This window comes from Cryptomeria japonica, chromosome 2 (genome assembly GCF_030272615.1).
Source record: "Cryptomeria japonica chromosome 2, Sugi_1.0, whole genome shotgun sequence".
NCBI lineage: Eukaryota > Viridiplantae > Streptophyta > Pinopsida > Cupressales > Cupressaceae > Cryptomeria > Cryptomeria japonica.
The window spans coordinates 77,141,525-77,155,635 of NC_081406.1; the positions used below are offsets into that span (position 1 = coordinate 77,141,525).

Below are 14,111 nucleotides of genomic sequence, written 5' to 3' on the forward strand. Positions count from 1 at the left end.
CCATTTTGTTAGGCTTGTTTGTATTTGGGTTGGTTTATCCCTAGACACCCTACTAATGGGGGGTTAATATAATTTTTTATTATATTTCAACTTATACTACTAATTTAAAATTACAATATTTTGTTTTAGTTAACCTTTATTTTTTATTAGATTTTAATATAAGTTGTTAGTTTTGAATTTATATTTCTTTTATTTTTTAATTGTCCAACCATTTTATTAGATTTTACTATTAGTATTTATAATAACTTTTAGGTTTTTAAAAATAGTTTTTTGATTATACATGATAAGTAATTTAAAGTTATTAATGTTATTTTCATCAGGTTTTATCACTGATATTTTCTAAACTAAACTTTAGTCTGATCTTTTACGATGTTTTAAAGACTTGACTATTGACTTTCACTTCTTGGTAAGAAACTCATCTTCAAAATCATGATTTCTTTTACCCTTCTCTGCACAAATGTCAAAAGTTTGCTTTTTTCTAATCTAGAAAGATTTTGTGTTGATATTGCAAAGTTATCTTTTGTGAGTAAGAAATGTTTTAACAAACAAATTTAAGTGTGGAATTTTACAATCTAAGATTGCCTTTCATCTCAGGAAAATTATGGTATGCAGTGGCATGCACCCTCTTTAGTACACATTTAAAAAAAAGAAAGTCTGATTTATGACTTCCTTTATTATCAATTTATTTGTGATCTATTGCAATTTATGAGGGGCTGTAGTTGTTCCATCTTATCTGAGTACGATACAATCTGGGGAGAAAACCATCCCTGTAATGCTTTTATCGCATTTTACATTTCCAATTAAATCCTTGGACATTCCTCATTTTATAACATTTATAAATCTTTGGGAAAACAGATCACATAATTTATGTGATACTGATGCCTATGAAACATCTAAGAATGAATAGGTAGTGTCATATTTGGTGTCCATGTTTGAAATAATTCTGATCTGAATTTGTGAGGAGCAAATACAATCAATCATGTGTAAAGCCACTTAAAACCTTGATGGTGCTTGCTTACTACTCCCAAATTAAAGGATATAAGCTTTGCCCGATTAAAACCTTATTCCTATTAAAATAATATTATATTTATTTATTTGGCCGCGATTTCTTTTCTTGGTGACAGAGGGTTGTGTTTTTTTGACTGGGTTTGTGTCTAAATTGCATTGCGGGTCTGCAGTATTTTCACGTGTGATTTTTATGAGTGGTATTTGTGATTCGATGCGGTTTCTTGTGCACATGAAGGTATTAGGTAGTGGCGCATCTGCCGGTGTTTTCCCGTGACCGGAACGCATTTTTTGGGCGGCGATTTTTTTCGTTTTTCCCTGGCCATGTCAGGGTTTTCTGCAAGCACCTAGGGTTTGTGTTTGATGGCGATTTTTGTGCGTGATTTTTTTCCCATCCTGTTTCTGCTTTTACCAGCACAGGTTTTTAACTGGTGGGTTTTTTATCAGCACAAGATTTTGTTTGCCGACCAAGGGCACGCATGAGTTTTTATAATTTTTTGTCTTTATTAAAATTATTTGTGGGTTTTTATAATATTCTTTCCTTACAAAAACTATTTCTGGTTTTTTAATAATTTTTCCTTAAAAAAATATTTCTAGGTTTTTTGATTTTTTGCCACAAAAAATCATGGGAGGGTTTTAATAATTTTTTTCTAAAAATTATTTGTGGTTTCATAATTTTTTCCTTAAAAAATCATCTGTAATTCACAAAGTTCATGTGGGATTTTGGTTATTTGGTTTTATAATTTTTTCCTCAAAAATTATGACGGGTCTCGTTTTAGGGTTTTTACCTTTTTTTTGAAAAAAATGATGATTTGTAACTTCAGTTTTCAGGGTTTGACGATTTTTTCCACAAAAATCGTGTGATCTTGTGGTTTGTTTTGGGTCGCCTGGAGTTGTTGGGGCGAACATCTGCAAACGTGGTATCTTTCAGGTTGTTTTGGTGTTGCTGGAGCAAACAGTTCTCAACGCTCATCTGCAAAAGGGTTTGCCGATTTTTCCTCAAAATCAGTTTCAGTTTTTTTTTCAGCTTAGTAATTCGCGTTTTACGATTTTGTAATTTGCATGTTAGGTTTACATTAGGTTGGATGTATTCTGGTATTCTTGATCATTAACATTCTGTAGATCCACAGAGGGTCTCCGTAGCAACAAAGTGTTCTGAAGAGAAGGGGCAGCCTTCTTTGCGTTTGTGATAAAAAAGACCTACAATGTTTTCTGTAGGGTAGTGAGTACGATGACCATTAGGGATAGTATTAAAATAATATTATGTTTATATATTTATTCTATTATGGTCATCTTAGTTGTCATCTTAAGTTCGTTTTATTTATAGTCTAAGAGTTAGTCAGGTAGTCTCTATTTTTAGCATTACTTGTAACTCCTGTAATGATTATTTCATTTTAGAAACATCCTCTTGTAAGCTCTATTTACGGAGCCTTCGCCTCCTTTGTTAATACATCGAATATCATTGATTATTTGAGCAATTAATTTTTCAGCTCCATTTTCCTAGATTTTATGTAGTATAGGCTCCTTATATATTGTGCATGAGCACAATGGTATTTCAAACATTTGTTTGAAAACATTTAATTTTACTTTACTGGTTTAAAGTATCATCGAGTTCATTATTTTCATTGAGGATGTTGTCAATGTTATTTTCTGTGATCCATGTACCCATTCTTGTGTACATTCTAATTCAATGCTGGAAAATTTGTAAATGACATGTAGGTATTGACTTGTTTAATCTGTCACGAGTTGTATCATGGATGTGTCCTTTTGTGAGGAGATACTTGAACATTTATGAAATATAGAAATTGAGCATTTGTGAATGTAGAAAAACTTTATTTCATTCAGTTGCCCTTTCAGAAGAAAGAGTCCGATGAGAGAATCCATATGCTCTACTGGATTAACATTTTTTAAATCTTTTCATTGGCCTGGCATTCTTGATTTAAAAGTAAAGCTTAGAGTAGATGTCATAGTTATGCGTTTTTCAAAGTAAGCACAGTATCTCCTATAGCTGGAGGCTTTGGATTCTGTGGTTGCATTGGGCCTTGCCCAAATGTCTGAATTATTTATTTTTTGTCTTATTCATCATCCATCTATGTTTTTCACAAAACGAACGCAGATCTACAACAAGGCAGCAACTTATATTCACAGAGCTCTGGAGACAAAACAACTTTATCTGAGAATAATAGTGGTGACAAGGAAACTCTGCTAAGTGAAAATATATGTTTATATATTTGGTTAAATAACTTCAATCCCAAAGCACCTCAACTCTTAAAACTCAGTGAAATGTTAGTAAATCTTTGGGGATTTGTCAAAAATATGCTGCATATTGCATTTTACAGAGTTATTTAATTGATGAGATATATTTTCAGCTAAGGATTTAATGTAACATTGTAATGTAATTATTAAGTTGAAACAAGTTTAATGAGTCATGTGGCTCCTCTCGATCTAAATTGATGATGATTGTCACATTGTTAGCCTTGAGAGTAATTAAAACACTTCAGTGGAGTGAGCTGTCACGATATTAAGACAATTGTCTCTACCTCGTGACATCTTGAGCTCACAAGGATACTAATGCTTGAAGTTCTTACTTTGTTTTTTCCTGTTCTGCATGTTTGCAGGATTATGACATTTAAATTCAATGTTATTTTTAATATTTATTCTTTGCAATGTGAATTGAAGATTGAGGGAACATGGGATGCATGTCTTGTCAACTCAATTTCTTCTCTGGTTGAATTTTTTGTTGTTATTTTAAACACTTCGAATTATTGTGGGGCTAAGGGGATTTCTGGGATGGAGAGAAGTGTCTTTATCTGTTATACCCATGGGTTTTACACTGTTTGCTTTTGTTTGTTTAATTTCTTCCAAACTTTGCCATCTACAACAGGTCAATGAGATGCTCACTGTTTGCATTGTCATTTTCCTTATGGACAAAATGTGCTAAGAAAAACTGCAGTTTTTTCAAGCTTAGACAATAACAATTTGCTCGGTAATATTAAGCTCAACTTTGCAGCTTATTAAAAGGAATTCACTTTTAGATGTCATGTAGGGAAATTATAAGATGAACTATATATAAAATTGCAAGGCAAAATATGCACAAAGCAAGTTTAAAAAATAGAACAAAGAATTAGTGAGCATTTTTTTAGACAAGGTTAAATGTTCGCTCAAATTAATGAGATAGTGCTTTATTTGAGAATTTGAATGTTTTGTTGAGAACATGATTTATTGTGAAACAAGTTTGTCTCTTATATTTTTCCTTGTGTATTAACTTGTTGTGTACCAGTTGCATTTTGCTCTTCTGGACTCAATTATTTTGTGTTTGGTTAGTAGATGGTTTATTTGTGATTTGAAAGATCATAGCTCAGTGATAATGTCTGGGCCTTTGGAAGAACTCCACTATAACTCCACCTACATTTTCTTTTTTATTAGTGCTTCATTGAAGAGTCTTTCCCTTAATGGATATTTATGCTTTTACTTAGATCCTATGCTTTGGGGTTCAAACAAATTTGGTTTACCTTCTTTGGTTCTGTTTTGTTGTTTTAGCTCTTATATTTTGGTTACTTTCATAACTTAGTTTCTTTTTATTGTAGTACTTCACCATTGTAACTTAATGTAAATTTGCTAAGTTACCGGGTTCGCCCTTGGACCCCCCTGGTACCGGTCCTGGTTCGAACGGGTTCGTGGTTCGGGTCTGGTTTGCACTGGGTTCGACCAAGGTTCGAAAAACCCAGAGGTGGTTCGTCCTTGGTCGAACCCAGTCGAACCTGGGTCAAACCCAGGTCAGACCCCCTTGGTACCGGTCCTGGTTCGAACGGGTTCGTGGTTCGGGTCTGGTTTGCACTGGGTTCGACCAAGGTTCGAAAAACCCAGAGGTGGTTCGTCCTTGGTCGAACCCAGTCGAACCTGGGTCGAACCCGGGTCGAACCCAGGTCGAACCCAGGCGGACCCAGGTCGAACCCAGGCGGCTGGGCGGCCCAAAAAAGCAAATTATATGCAAAATTTAATTTTTTTTTGAATTCCGCCTACTAAAAAGTGAAACTTATATCCTAAAAGTGACTTCTAAAACATTATATTCACTCATTTCACCTCATCTGTGTTGCAAACATATGTTTTATGAGAGCAGGTTGAAGAAAGGGTGAACAAAATTTGGCTTCCAAGATCAAAGAGGAGTTGAAGACTGATGTTTGTTTTGTTGTTTATATGATGCTATGTGACATGCAAATTTTTAATTCATGCTTATAGGCTTCACAAATATCAATATATATATATATATATAAAGAATTTACATGTTTTTGTACTAACGAACCCAAACGAACCCAAACCCCTTTTCAAAATTTTGCCGTACCGGCGTACCGGGTTCTTCGAACCCGAACCCGTGCTCGAACCCGAACCGGTAACTTAGTAAATTTGAGTTCCATTGACATATTTTAGGCATTTGAGGAGATAAATATCATTTCTTTCTTTCTTTCTTTCTACCTTTTTTAAGATGCTGACCTTGCTGAATAATTGCTGTCTAAGTGCATTTAGTTTTGTTCCTTAAGGATGATAAAATTTAGTCATAGTGAATATCTGTTATAAATTATATTACTCGAGCCATCAAGACTCTGTCAAAATTGCTTTTCTCTCTTTATTGGCCTTTGCATTTGATTTTTTATATTCGTTTGTTATGGAATGATTTACAAAAATTGATACAACAAATGAGCATTAGATGTCTAAAATTCTTCCAAAGTGGTCTTTGTTGTCGACGCCTTGTATCCTAATTATTCTTTATATGTATAAATGCAGAATTTCTTGTGAAGCTGACGGTTTAAGGGCTTGCAATGCCCTTCATGCTGCAGGCCCTTCAAAGGTATGCTTTCAGTTTTGTCAGCAGAAAAAAAGTAGCCCATATGAGAGGCACAATGAATTTTTTAATTATGCAAGTGCATGATTTATATGTTTCTGCTGGTCACGATTCTACACTTCATTTTTCAAATCAACTTTTATAATAGATGTTTTTATGTCAATATGCTGGACTGACAGAACATGTTTATCTATTGGAATTGCAGGTAGTGATAACAAGCCTGGAGATGGATGGTATGCTGTTGCTAATAGGAAGCCATCAGAAAACTGAGGTATTTTTTGTAGTTTCAAATGAACGGGCACTTATAGCTTATTGCTCTAGACATCCCAGATACATAAATGCATGACAAAAGTGTCTGAGATCATTGCAAAATGTTCAGTTCAATTTAACTTCCAAATATTTATGATTGGATTAATTGGTGGAGTTCTATTTTTGCATAAACCTGCTTGGATGTTTAGACTTTTTGAGAGGTTGGAGAAAACTATCTCATAAATATATTACAATAAAGTTGTTTTTCTATTGTTTGGGGAATGATGTACACCTATTGCTCATATGTCTATTGACGAATGAGGGTGAATCCTGCATGTTCAGCTTGCTTGAAAAACTCTTAAAAACAAAAAAATACAAAACATTTGAAGCCAATATATGTATCCCACCATATGGACATAGCCAAATCACCTATCTAAACCAAATACTGAATTGGTGAACAAGTATAATCAAGGTCAAAAATCATTAGAAGGCATGTAGAAAGAAATAGTTCCTGTCTCTGTAATAAGATATGTGGGATCATCACCAAGTTCTACTTGTATATCAGCTTTCTTCATGTGAAGTTTGTTGAAAGTCTTTTTTTTCAAAGTTCATGAGTCTTGATACCTTGTCATCCACATGTAATGTCCCCTTCTCATTAGTTCACAGATATTCACGGGATCGGCCTATCACTTGACCCTCGTAGGCCAAGGAGATTGATTAGGGGGTCGACTTGCAGTGATTTACGGCTTCACATTTTGTGTCTACTTGATTTTATGGCAAAATAAGGAGATTACACATATGCGAGATGTGTGCACTTTAATTATAATGTAATAATATTTTAAAAGTGCAATTAAATTAATGTGTAATAAAATAATAAAGTGTAACAAAAGGATAAGAAGAGAATCTTCTAGAAGGAATCAATTGATTGGATCTGAAAAGCATAAATAGAGGAGGTTGGTTCAATGTTGATCATCAGATGATTTGGCTATCTCTTCTTGTGTAGACTTGTGGAGCCAAGGGTTTCTGCAGACAATCATTTGGGAACGAAAACTCCCCGAGATTAGCATAACTAAGGAGGTGAGAGATCTTCCGAGGGGTTGCTGCTGAGAATGGGAGGCGAATCAGTCTTCCATAATGTGCTTATTGAGTTTGCTACATTTCCATGGTGGATGGGATTCATGATATTTTCAGATTATTAATTTTAATGCCCATAGTGTATCGATTTTAATTGGAGAAGGAGGGCGATCTCATTGAAGAACATTTAGAAGTGATTTTGTGAGCTGCTGATTGAATTACAGGTCTGAAACCAAAATCGTGTTCCTCCACCAAAATCCACGACTTGGTTCATATTTCTTCACTAAGGCCACGAATCATCCTCAAGGAGGCAGCGATAGCATTGAAGAAGGGAGGCGATAATTTTGGAGAAACTTGGAGGGTGTATTTAGAGAGAAATCAGTGTCTAATCAGTCTGAGATAAAATTATAGCAGTCTGCCATTTCCTTCGATTTTTGTTCACAACTATTGGCATCAAACGTCATTAAGAGGGGTAGCGCTACATTGGAGAGGCAAAGGCAATCATTTTTGGTGAAGTGTTGGAGGCTAGTAGCAGTCTATCTATTATTATCAGACCACCTTACTTGCAGCAGGGGTGATTCTGAAGACAATTCAATTTGGCATTGTGTGGGGCTCAAAAACCAAGGATCTTGCTTGCTTCTACAGCTATCAAGGAAGGCGATTCATAATCAGGTTCATTAGCCAACATTTCATGCACTTATTTCTATATAGTTGTAATACCAATGGCTGCCATAAGTCCTCAGAATTTCTGAGTACTAAGTGAATAAGAGTTGATCACTAGTATTGCATTGTAATGTCCTATTTAATCATCATTTGAAATAAGGAAGGAAGGAGTAAGGTTTGCATCTTGATGCATGGTTTTCTGAGGTTGTATGTCAACTGTTTGTTATAATGTCAGCTAGCTGTAAGTTCATAATTGTGGGTCTAATTTAATATAGCACACTATAAAACAGTTGTATATGCATTCTTAGCAATCATTCAATCATTTGTAGTCATTTATAGTTGTGCAATCATGAGAAATATGTGTCTGCTAACATCTACAACAATCTGAAAACTTCTGAGACAACATATCAGCATAACACGCAAAAGACAAAACCGCATAACACGCAGATTGGAAAGTCAGATTGACAGTAATATCCCTTGTATTTCAGTCAATACACTGCAGGGGATATTTCACCACATACCACCCCACACCAAAAAATAATATTAGTGGACAAGCATGAAACCATGGGGAAGGTACTTTCAAGCCCGAATGAAAGTTAAAGTGCTGCTAAAACTTCCAAACTTCTTGCAAACTACTCCTGTTGTTGTTGTTGTTGTTGCTTACTCGTCCACTTCTCCTTGAGACACTAGGAGGCATAGTGGCCAAAATTTTGGCATTTGAAACACTTGATATGGCTCAGATCTTTTTTCCCTTGTTGAGGAGAATTTGTATCATGGTGGTGCCTTCCTTTCTGACCCTTCCTAGGTACTTTATTGTCATTTCTCTTCATTTTCCTGATGAGGGATGGGTTCTGACTATTTTCCTATCTTACTGAAGTAGCTTCAAGTCTGGTTTCTTTTTGGATGAAATTATCCTAAAGCTTCTCAAAGGTGGGAAGCTTTTCATGAGCACAAACACCCTGAACAGATGGTTCCCAGGATGGGGAGAACCCATTTAAGATTAGAGTTACCAATTCTTTATCCTCCACCTGAAATATCCCCTGCAGTAGATTGACTGAAAATGCAAGGAATATTTGCTAACAAATGACTATCCAACTGCGTGTTATGCGATTTGTGTATTTTGCGTGTTATGCTGTTTTGCTGTCTCAGAGTTTTCAGACTTGTTCAAGAGATATGAACCATACATACGTACCAATGAATGACTATCAACAACTTCTAATTGATAGAATGTTCACCTAGGATGATTATGGACTAATGCAAGATGTCATTTCATTCATTTGAACACATAGACATATGCATTCAGCTAGCTGACATTTCATCGAACATTTGACATAAATCCTTGGACAACATTCCACTAAGATTGCAACCTTATTTCTCCTTTTATTCAAAAGATAATGATCATACAAGTTCATACAATATCCTTACTAATGACCAAGCTCTTAGCATACATTACTCAGTAATTCTGAGGATATTAGACAGCCATGAAAATTAACCAACTATCTGAAAAGTACATGAAAAATAGTGCCAAAGAACCTGAAAGAAAATCGCCTAGCTTGATAGTTGAAGAAGCAATCAATATCCAAGTTGTTGAGCCTTCACCAATACCAAATCGAATAGTTCTTCAAAATCGCCACTGCTGCTAATGAAGCTCTGGTAATCATTAATGATCAGCTTCTAAGTCTTCACTCTTTCATAAAAAATGATCGCTATCTCCCTCAAATCAAAACGCCAATGTCAGTTGCCAAATTCAATACAAATATGGATGTCTAGGAGCAAAATCGTGAGACTCAGCAGTCTGATACAGTTTGTCTTGAGAACTGATTTGGGCCTGATTTCCTCTTTAATACTCCTTCAAAATACTCCCAAAGGCATCGCCCTTCATCACCAATACTAGCGCTCACCTCCTATGTATAATGCAATGCTTCAATGATGAAATAAGAACAAAATCGTGGGTTTGGTGGGTAAAACCCGATTTGGATCAGACCTACAATTGGATCAGCATTCACCTAATTTTCACCTCCAAATGATCTTTAATAAAATCTTCTTCCTTCTTCAATGGAAATCGATGCATCTAGGACATCCAATATGATAGGCTGAATATACCATGAACCTCACTACCATGGAAATGTAATCAAAACTCATTAGGCACAATATGGAAGACTGAGTTATCTCCCACTCTTAGCTGCAACCCCTCGGAAGATCTTTCACCTCCTCAGATATGCAAATCATAGGGAATTTTCGTTCCCAAATGATTAGTCTTCAGAAACCCTTGGCTCCACAAGTCTACACAAGAGAAGATATCCAAACAACCGATGATGAACAATGAACCAACCTCGTATATTTATTTATTTTTCCTCCAATCAATTGGTTCCTTCTAGAAGATTCTTCTCATATCCTTTTGTTATACTTTATTATTTTATTACACATTTTAATTAATTTAATTGCACTTAAAAATATTATTATATTATAATTAAAGTGCACACGTCTCATCATATGTGTAATCTCCTTATTTCACCATAGAATCAAGTCGACACAAAATGTGAAGCCACAAATCACTGCCAAATCGACCCCCTAATCAATCTCCTTGCCCTACAAGGGTCAAATGATAGGCCAATCCCGTGAATGTCTGCGGACTAAAGAGAAGGGGACATTACACCACCTTAACTCCAATTGTTGCAAGCTGATCATAAATTTAGTTGTTTTCATTAGGTAGGCAGCTACTCTGTATCACGCATGTGTAGTACTGAGTTTTCTCTTCAATATCTTATGGGAGATTTTCCCACTTTGATAAAGAGTGGTCAAGCATCATACATTTCCTTTGTTTTTTCAGGAATGTGAGGATCAAATGTTTGTTTACAGAATCCAAGATGATACGTTCTTCCTTCTCCATCTTCTTGTAATGTTTAGCTAGTTGAATAGGATTGGCTGGAGGTGTCAACATGGTTTGCACATAGATCTAAAGATCAACTATCTAAAGATCAACTTCTGCCAATAGCTTTGCAATTTGCATTTCTGTCATGTCCCCACCATGGACACTAGACCAAAATAGTGAACCAATGAGATATACCCATCTTTAAACTAATATCAAGAAGCAATAAACAATTATGTGATCAAGGGAGGAAGCCTTGACAACGAAAGTTGAGTAGTTAAGAGTAGAAAATAGTAAAGTGTACATAGTATCAATGGTAGGTTATATAGTTGTATAGTTTGTAATAGGGAAAATCCCCTTGTCCAAGAAATGATAAGGATAACGGCAAGTAAGAAATGGATGCACAAGTCATTTAGACATAAAGACTTGCAGGCATCCACTCTTTTATTGCCATGATGATGACCTTGCTAATTGACCATCTTACACATATATGATTCATGACTCTACCATTAATTTTATTGTTCATCACCTTTCCAAAAGTGATAAGGATCAACATATCGAGCAAGAAGACCATTAAGTCAGTTAGTCCACATGGAGGTCACATATTCCCAAATACAACAAAGACTGATAAAAGCTGACTGCCTAAATAATGGAACATTGATGACAAGCAAGATTAGTAACTGCTCATACAAAGATTGTAGGTCACCAAGCATCGTATATTAATATACTAAGTGCTGCTAAACCATGGAGGACAAAGATCGATTACTGCCATGACAATAGTGAATGGAAATCGATGATGAAGAAGTGGTAGTGATTACACACATTATGTTCATTGATTGATTAGCCATGTTCACAGATCATAATAGAATAAAGAAATCATTTACAATCCACATCCCTTAACTATATTATAATCAATAAATAAAATATCGATTGGACTAACTACACAAGTATAATCGACATTAAGAGTTAATCGGGTAGCAATCATGATAAGCAGATATTGATTATGTACAAATCCGATTTGATTATGGTCATGACTGATAGCTACGAATTAAAAGGTTAATGATATCGGTCAAGTCTTAAAAAACAAAATTACCAAGAGATGCCATCTTTAAAAGAAGGTTAATTATCAGCTAAAGTTGGCAGCAATCACTAAGAGTATTATTAGTATAATGAACTGATGCAAATAAGAAAGATATGACTTATCAAAGAGGTGTGACCTTTAAGAGATAGAAGTATAAATGAAGACTCAAACACATTCAATGGGGTATGAGGAGAAGATAAGAGAGACAGGAAATAATTCACCCAGGTCAGCAAGTTTGGGTTTACACAAAGCAATACTCCAGCAACCCTGTCACATTAACATCATTCTGATTACTTACTAGAATCTTATCTTTATGTTGTTATGATCCACAGTCACAGAATTACAGTCAAGGAACAATATTAAATAACCTCTTCAATCATAAGACAATTGACACAAATAACACAAGTAGGGTAATATACTAATACTGATTTACAATTAATGGTAACTTACACAATCAAATTAATACTATCTCGGCAATCAATAGCAATTTCACACAATGAATACAAGCTTTGTACAGTGATATAAGAGGCTATCTAATGAATCATGAATTCTCAACTCATTAAGAACATATTGATAAAAATATAAACTATTTCAATCAGAATTACAATGCTTACTTGTGAGGGAGGTAATGAAAGTGTAATGGAGAGGTTAGGAGAGACTCGTAAGTTGGCTGTCCTAGAACGACCCTAGAGGCGTCTAGGACCTTGAGAACACTAACCTTGAAGAGTCTAACAACCTGGTTACAGCCTCATCCCTAACCCACAAGGTGAGTAAGCCATGAAGAAGGTTGATATATGAGGAGAACCGTAGAGTCACCAAGTGGAGCAAGAAGGTTGAGAGACTTTACAGCAGTCCTCATAGTATCCTCCTCCCGCACTTCATGTTTACATAAATTGGAATTATATCATAATGTAAAACTTGCTTGCTTATTCGTCAAAGGAATGTATCAATTTGTATATGGTTTTATTATTATGTGTAGAAATCTATATTTAATCTTTTGTTTCTAAGTTGACAATGTATAATCTCTAATCCTAACTTTATAATTTTCTGATTCATAGGATAGAATTTAAAAGGGGACTTTACAATTTCTAAGGTTTAAAGTTGGAAGCATCCTCTAGGCAGTCACACTCTTTGAGACTATGATGGGGAGAATCTATATAAGGTTATGGTTAACAACTCTTTATCTATCAGCCACACGTGTAGTATTGAGGTTATTCTTCAGCAAAATCTTACGGGAGATGTTCACACTGATAAAGAGTGGTCAAGGCATCATACATCTTTTTTGTTGATTTCTTTTAGTTTTCAAGACACCATTGGAATATTGTTTTAACGATTTTTTAGTTAAAACCAGGAGTATGGCTTTTTTTTTTGATGATTTTTGTATAAAATCATGCCTTTGCAGAATGACAAGACTTTTCCAGAATTTTTCAGAATTCTGTTGCAGATTTTTGGGTTTTTGTTTAAAATAAAAAATCGTATGTGGGGTTTTGATTTTTTTTTTCCCTAAAAATTTTTGTGCTCCTCTTTCAAGTCAGCTAAGGTTTCTTTATTTTTTGTAACTTTGGACTGCGGGAGGGATATGCCATTAACTAACATCATGTTGAGGGCTTCATTGGCTAAAATTACGACACCTAGAAACAACACATTCTCATGATGGTTGAGTATAGGTGCCTTGACTAGATCATCCTGGTTACTCACAAATTTTATGAGCGTACTTGTGAAGCTGTAATGCTGATCAACTTATCAGTCAGATGAAATGCTTCCGGAGGTTCTATCAGGCAAAACCTCTATGGAGATTTGGAAGCACTTGTGAGATGTGCATGAGACGTTAAAAAAAGGTAGGGCCTTCTTCCTTAAAATATGCTTTTCTCAATCACAATGGACGAGAAGATCTCTTTGCAGGACCATTTGATGAAGATCAAAGACATTCACGATCAATTGCAAGCAAAATTTTGCACGATGGAAGAAAAAGATTTGGTGGTTATAATGCCGAGGAGCTTACCACAAACGTATGAACATTTTATTGAAACACTCAACATCACATCTACTAGTGTTGACCTGAAGTTTGATGATTTCTGCAACAAATTCTTGCAACAAGATAGATGGAAGAAGCATTTTGGTAGCAGTAGTGATACATAGAGTGTGGAACAAGCCTTTGCAGCCAAGGACAAGTGCAGGCGAGTGGCCTTAGAAGAAAGGTCAAGGGAATAATGATAATACTTCAAAGAATCTGAAAACTATCACATGTCACTATTGTTGTAAACTTGGTCATATGAAGAAGCACTGCAAAAAGAGGTTGGCTGATCAGAAATCCAACTAGGGATGTTGCA

General features: G+C 35.2%; 1 protein-coding gene across 4 annotated transcripts in view; it reads left to right on the top strand.

The window, feature by feature from the left end:
- The window catches only part of LOC131070748 (pyridoxal kinase), a 138,510-nt gene that overhangs the window by 76,196 nt on the left and 48,203 nt on the right, over positions 1-14,111 (top strand). For all 4 annotated transcript variants that reach the window (XM_058006371.2, XM_058006373.2, XM_058006372.2 and 1 more), the window contains exons 8-9: positions 5,788-5,851; positions 6,051-6,116. In XM_058006371.2, the coding sequence (XP_057862354.2) occupies positions 5,788-5,851; positions 6,051-6,116 (130 nt within the window). The remainder of the gene's footprint in view (positions 1-5,787; positions 5,852-6,050; positions 6,117-14,111) is intronic.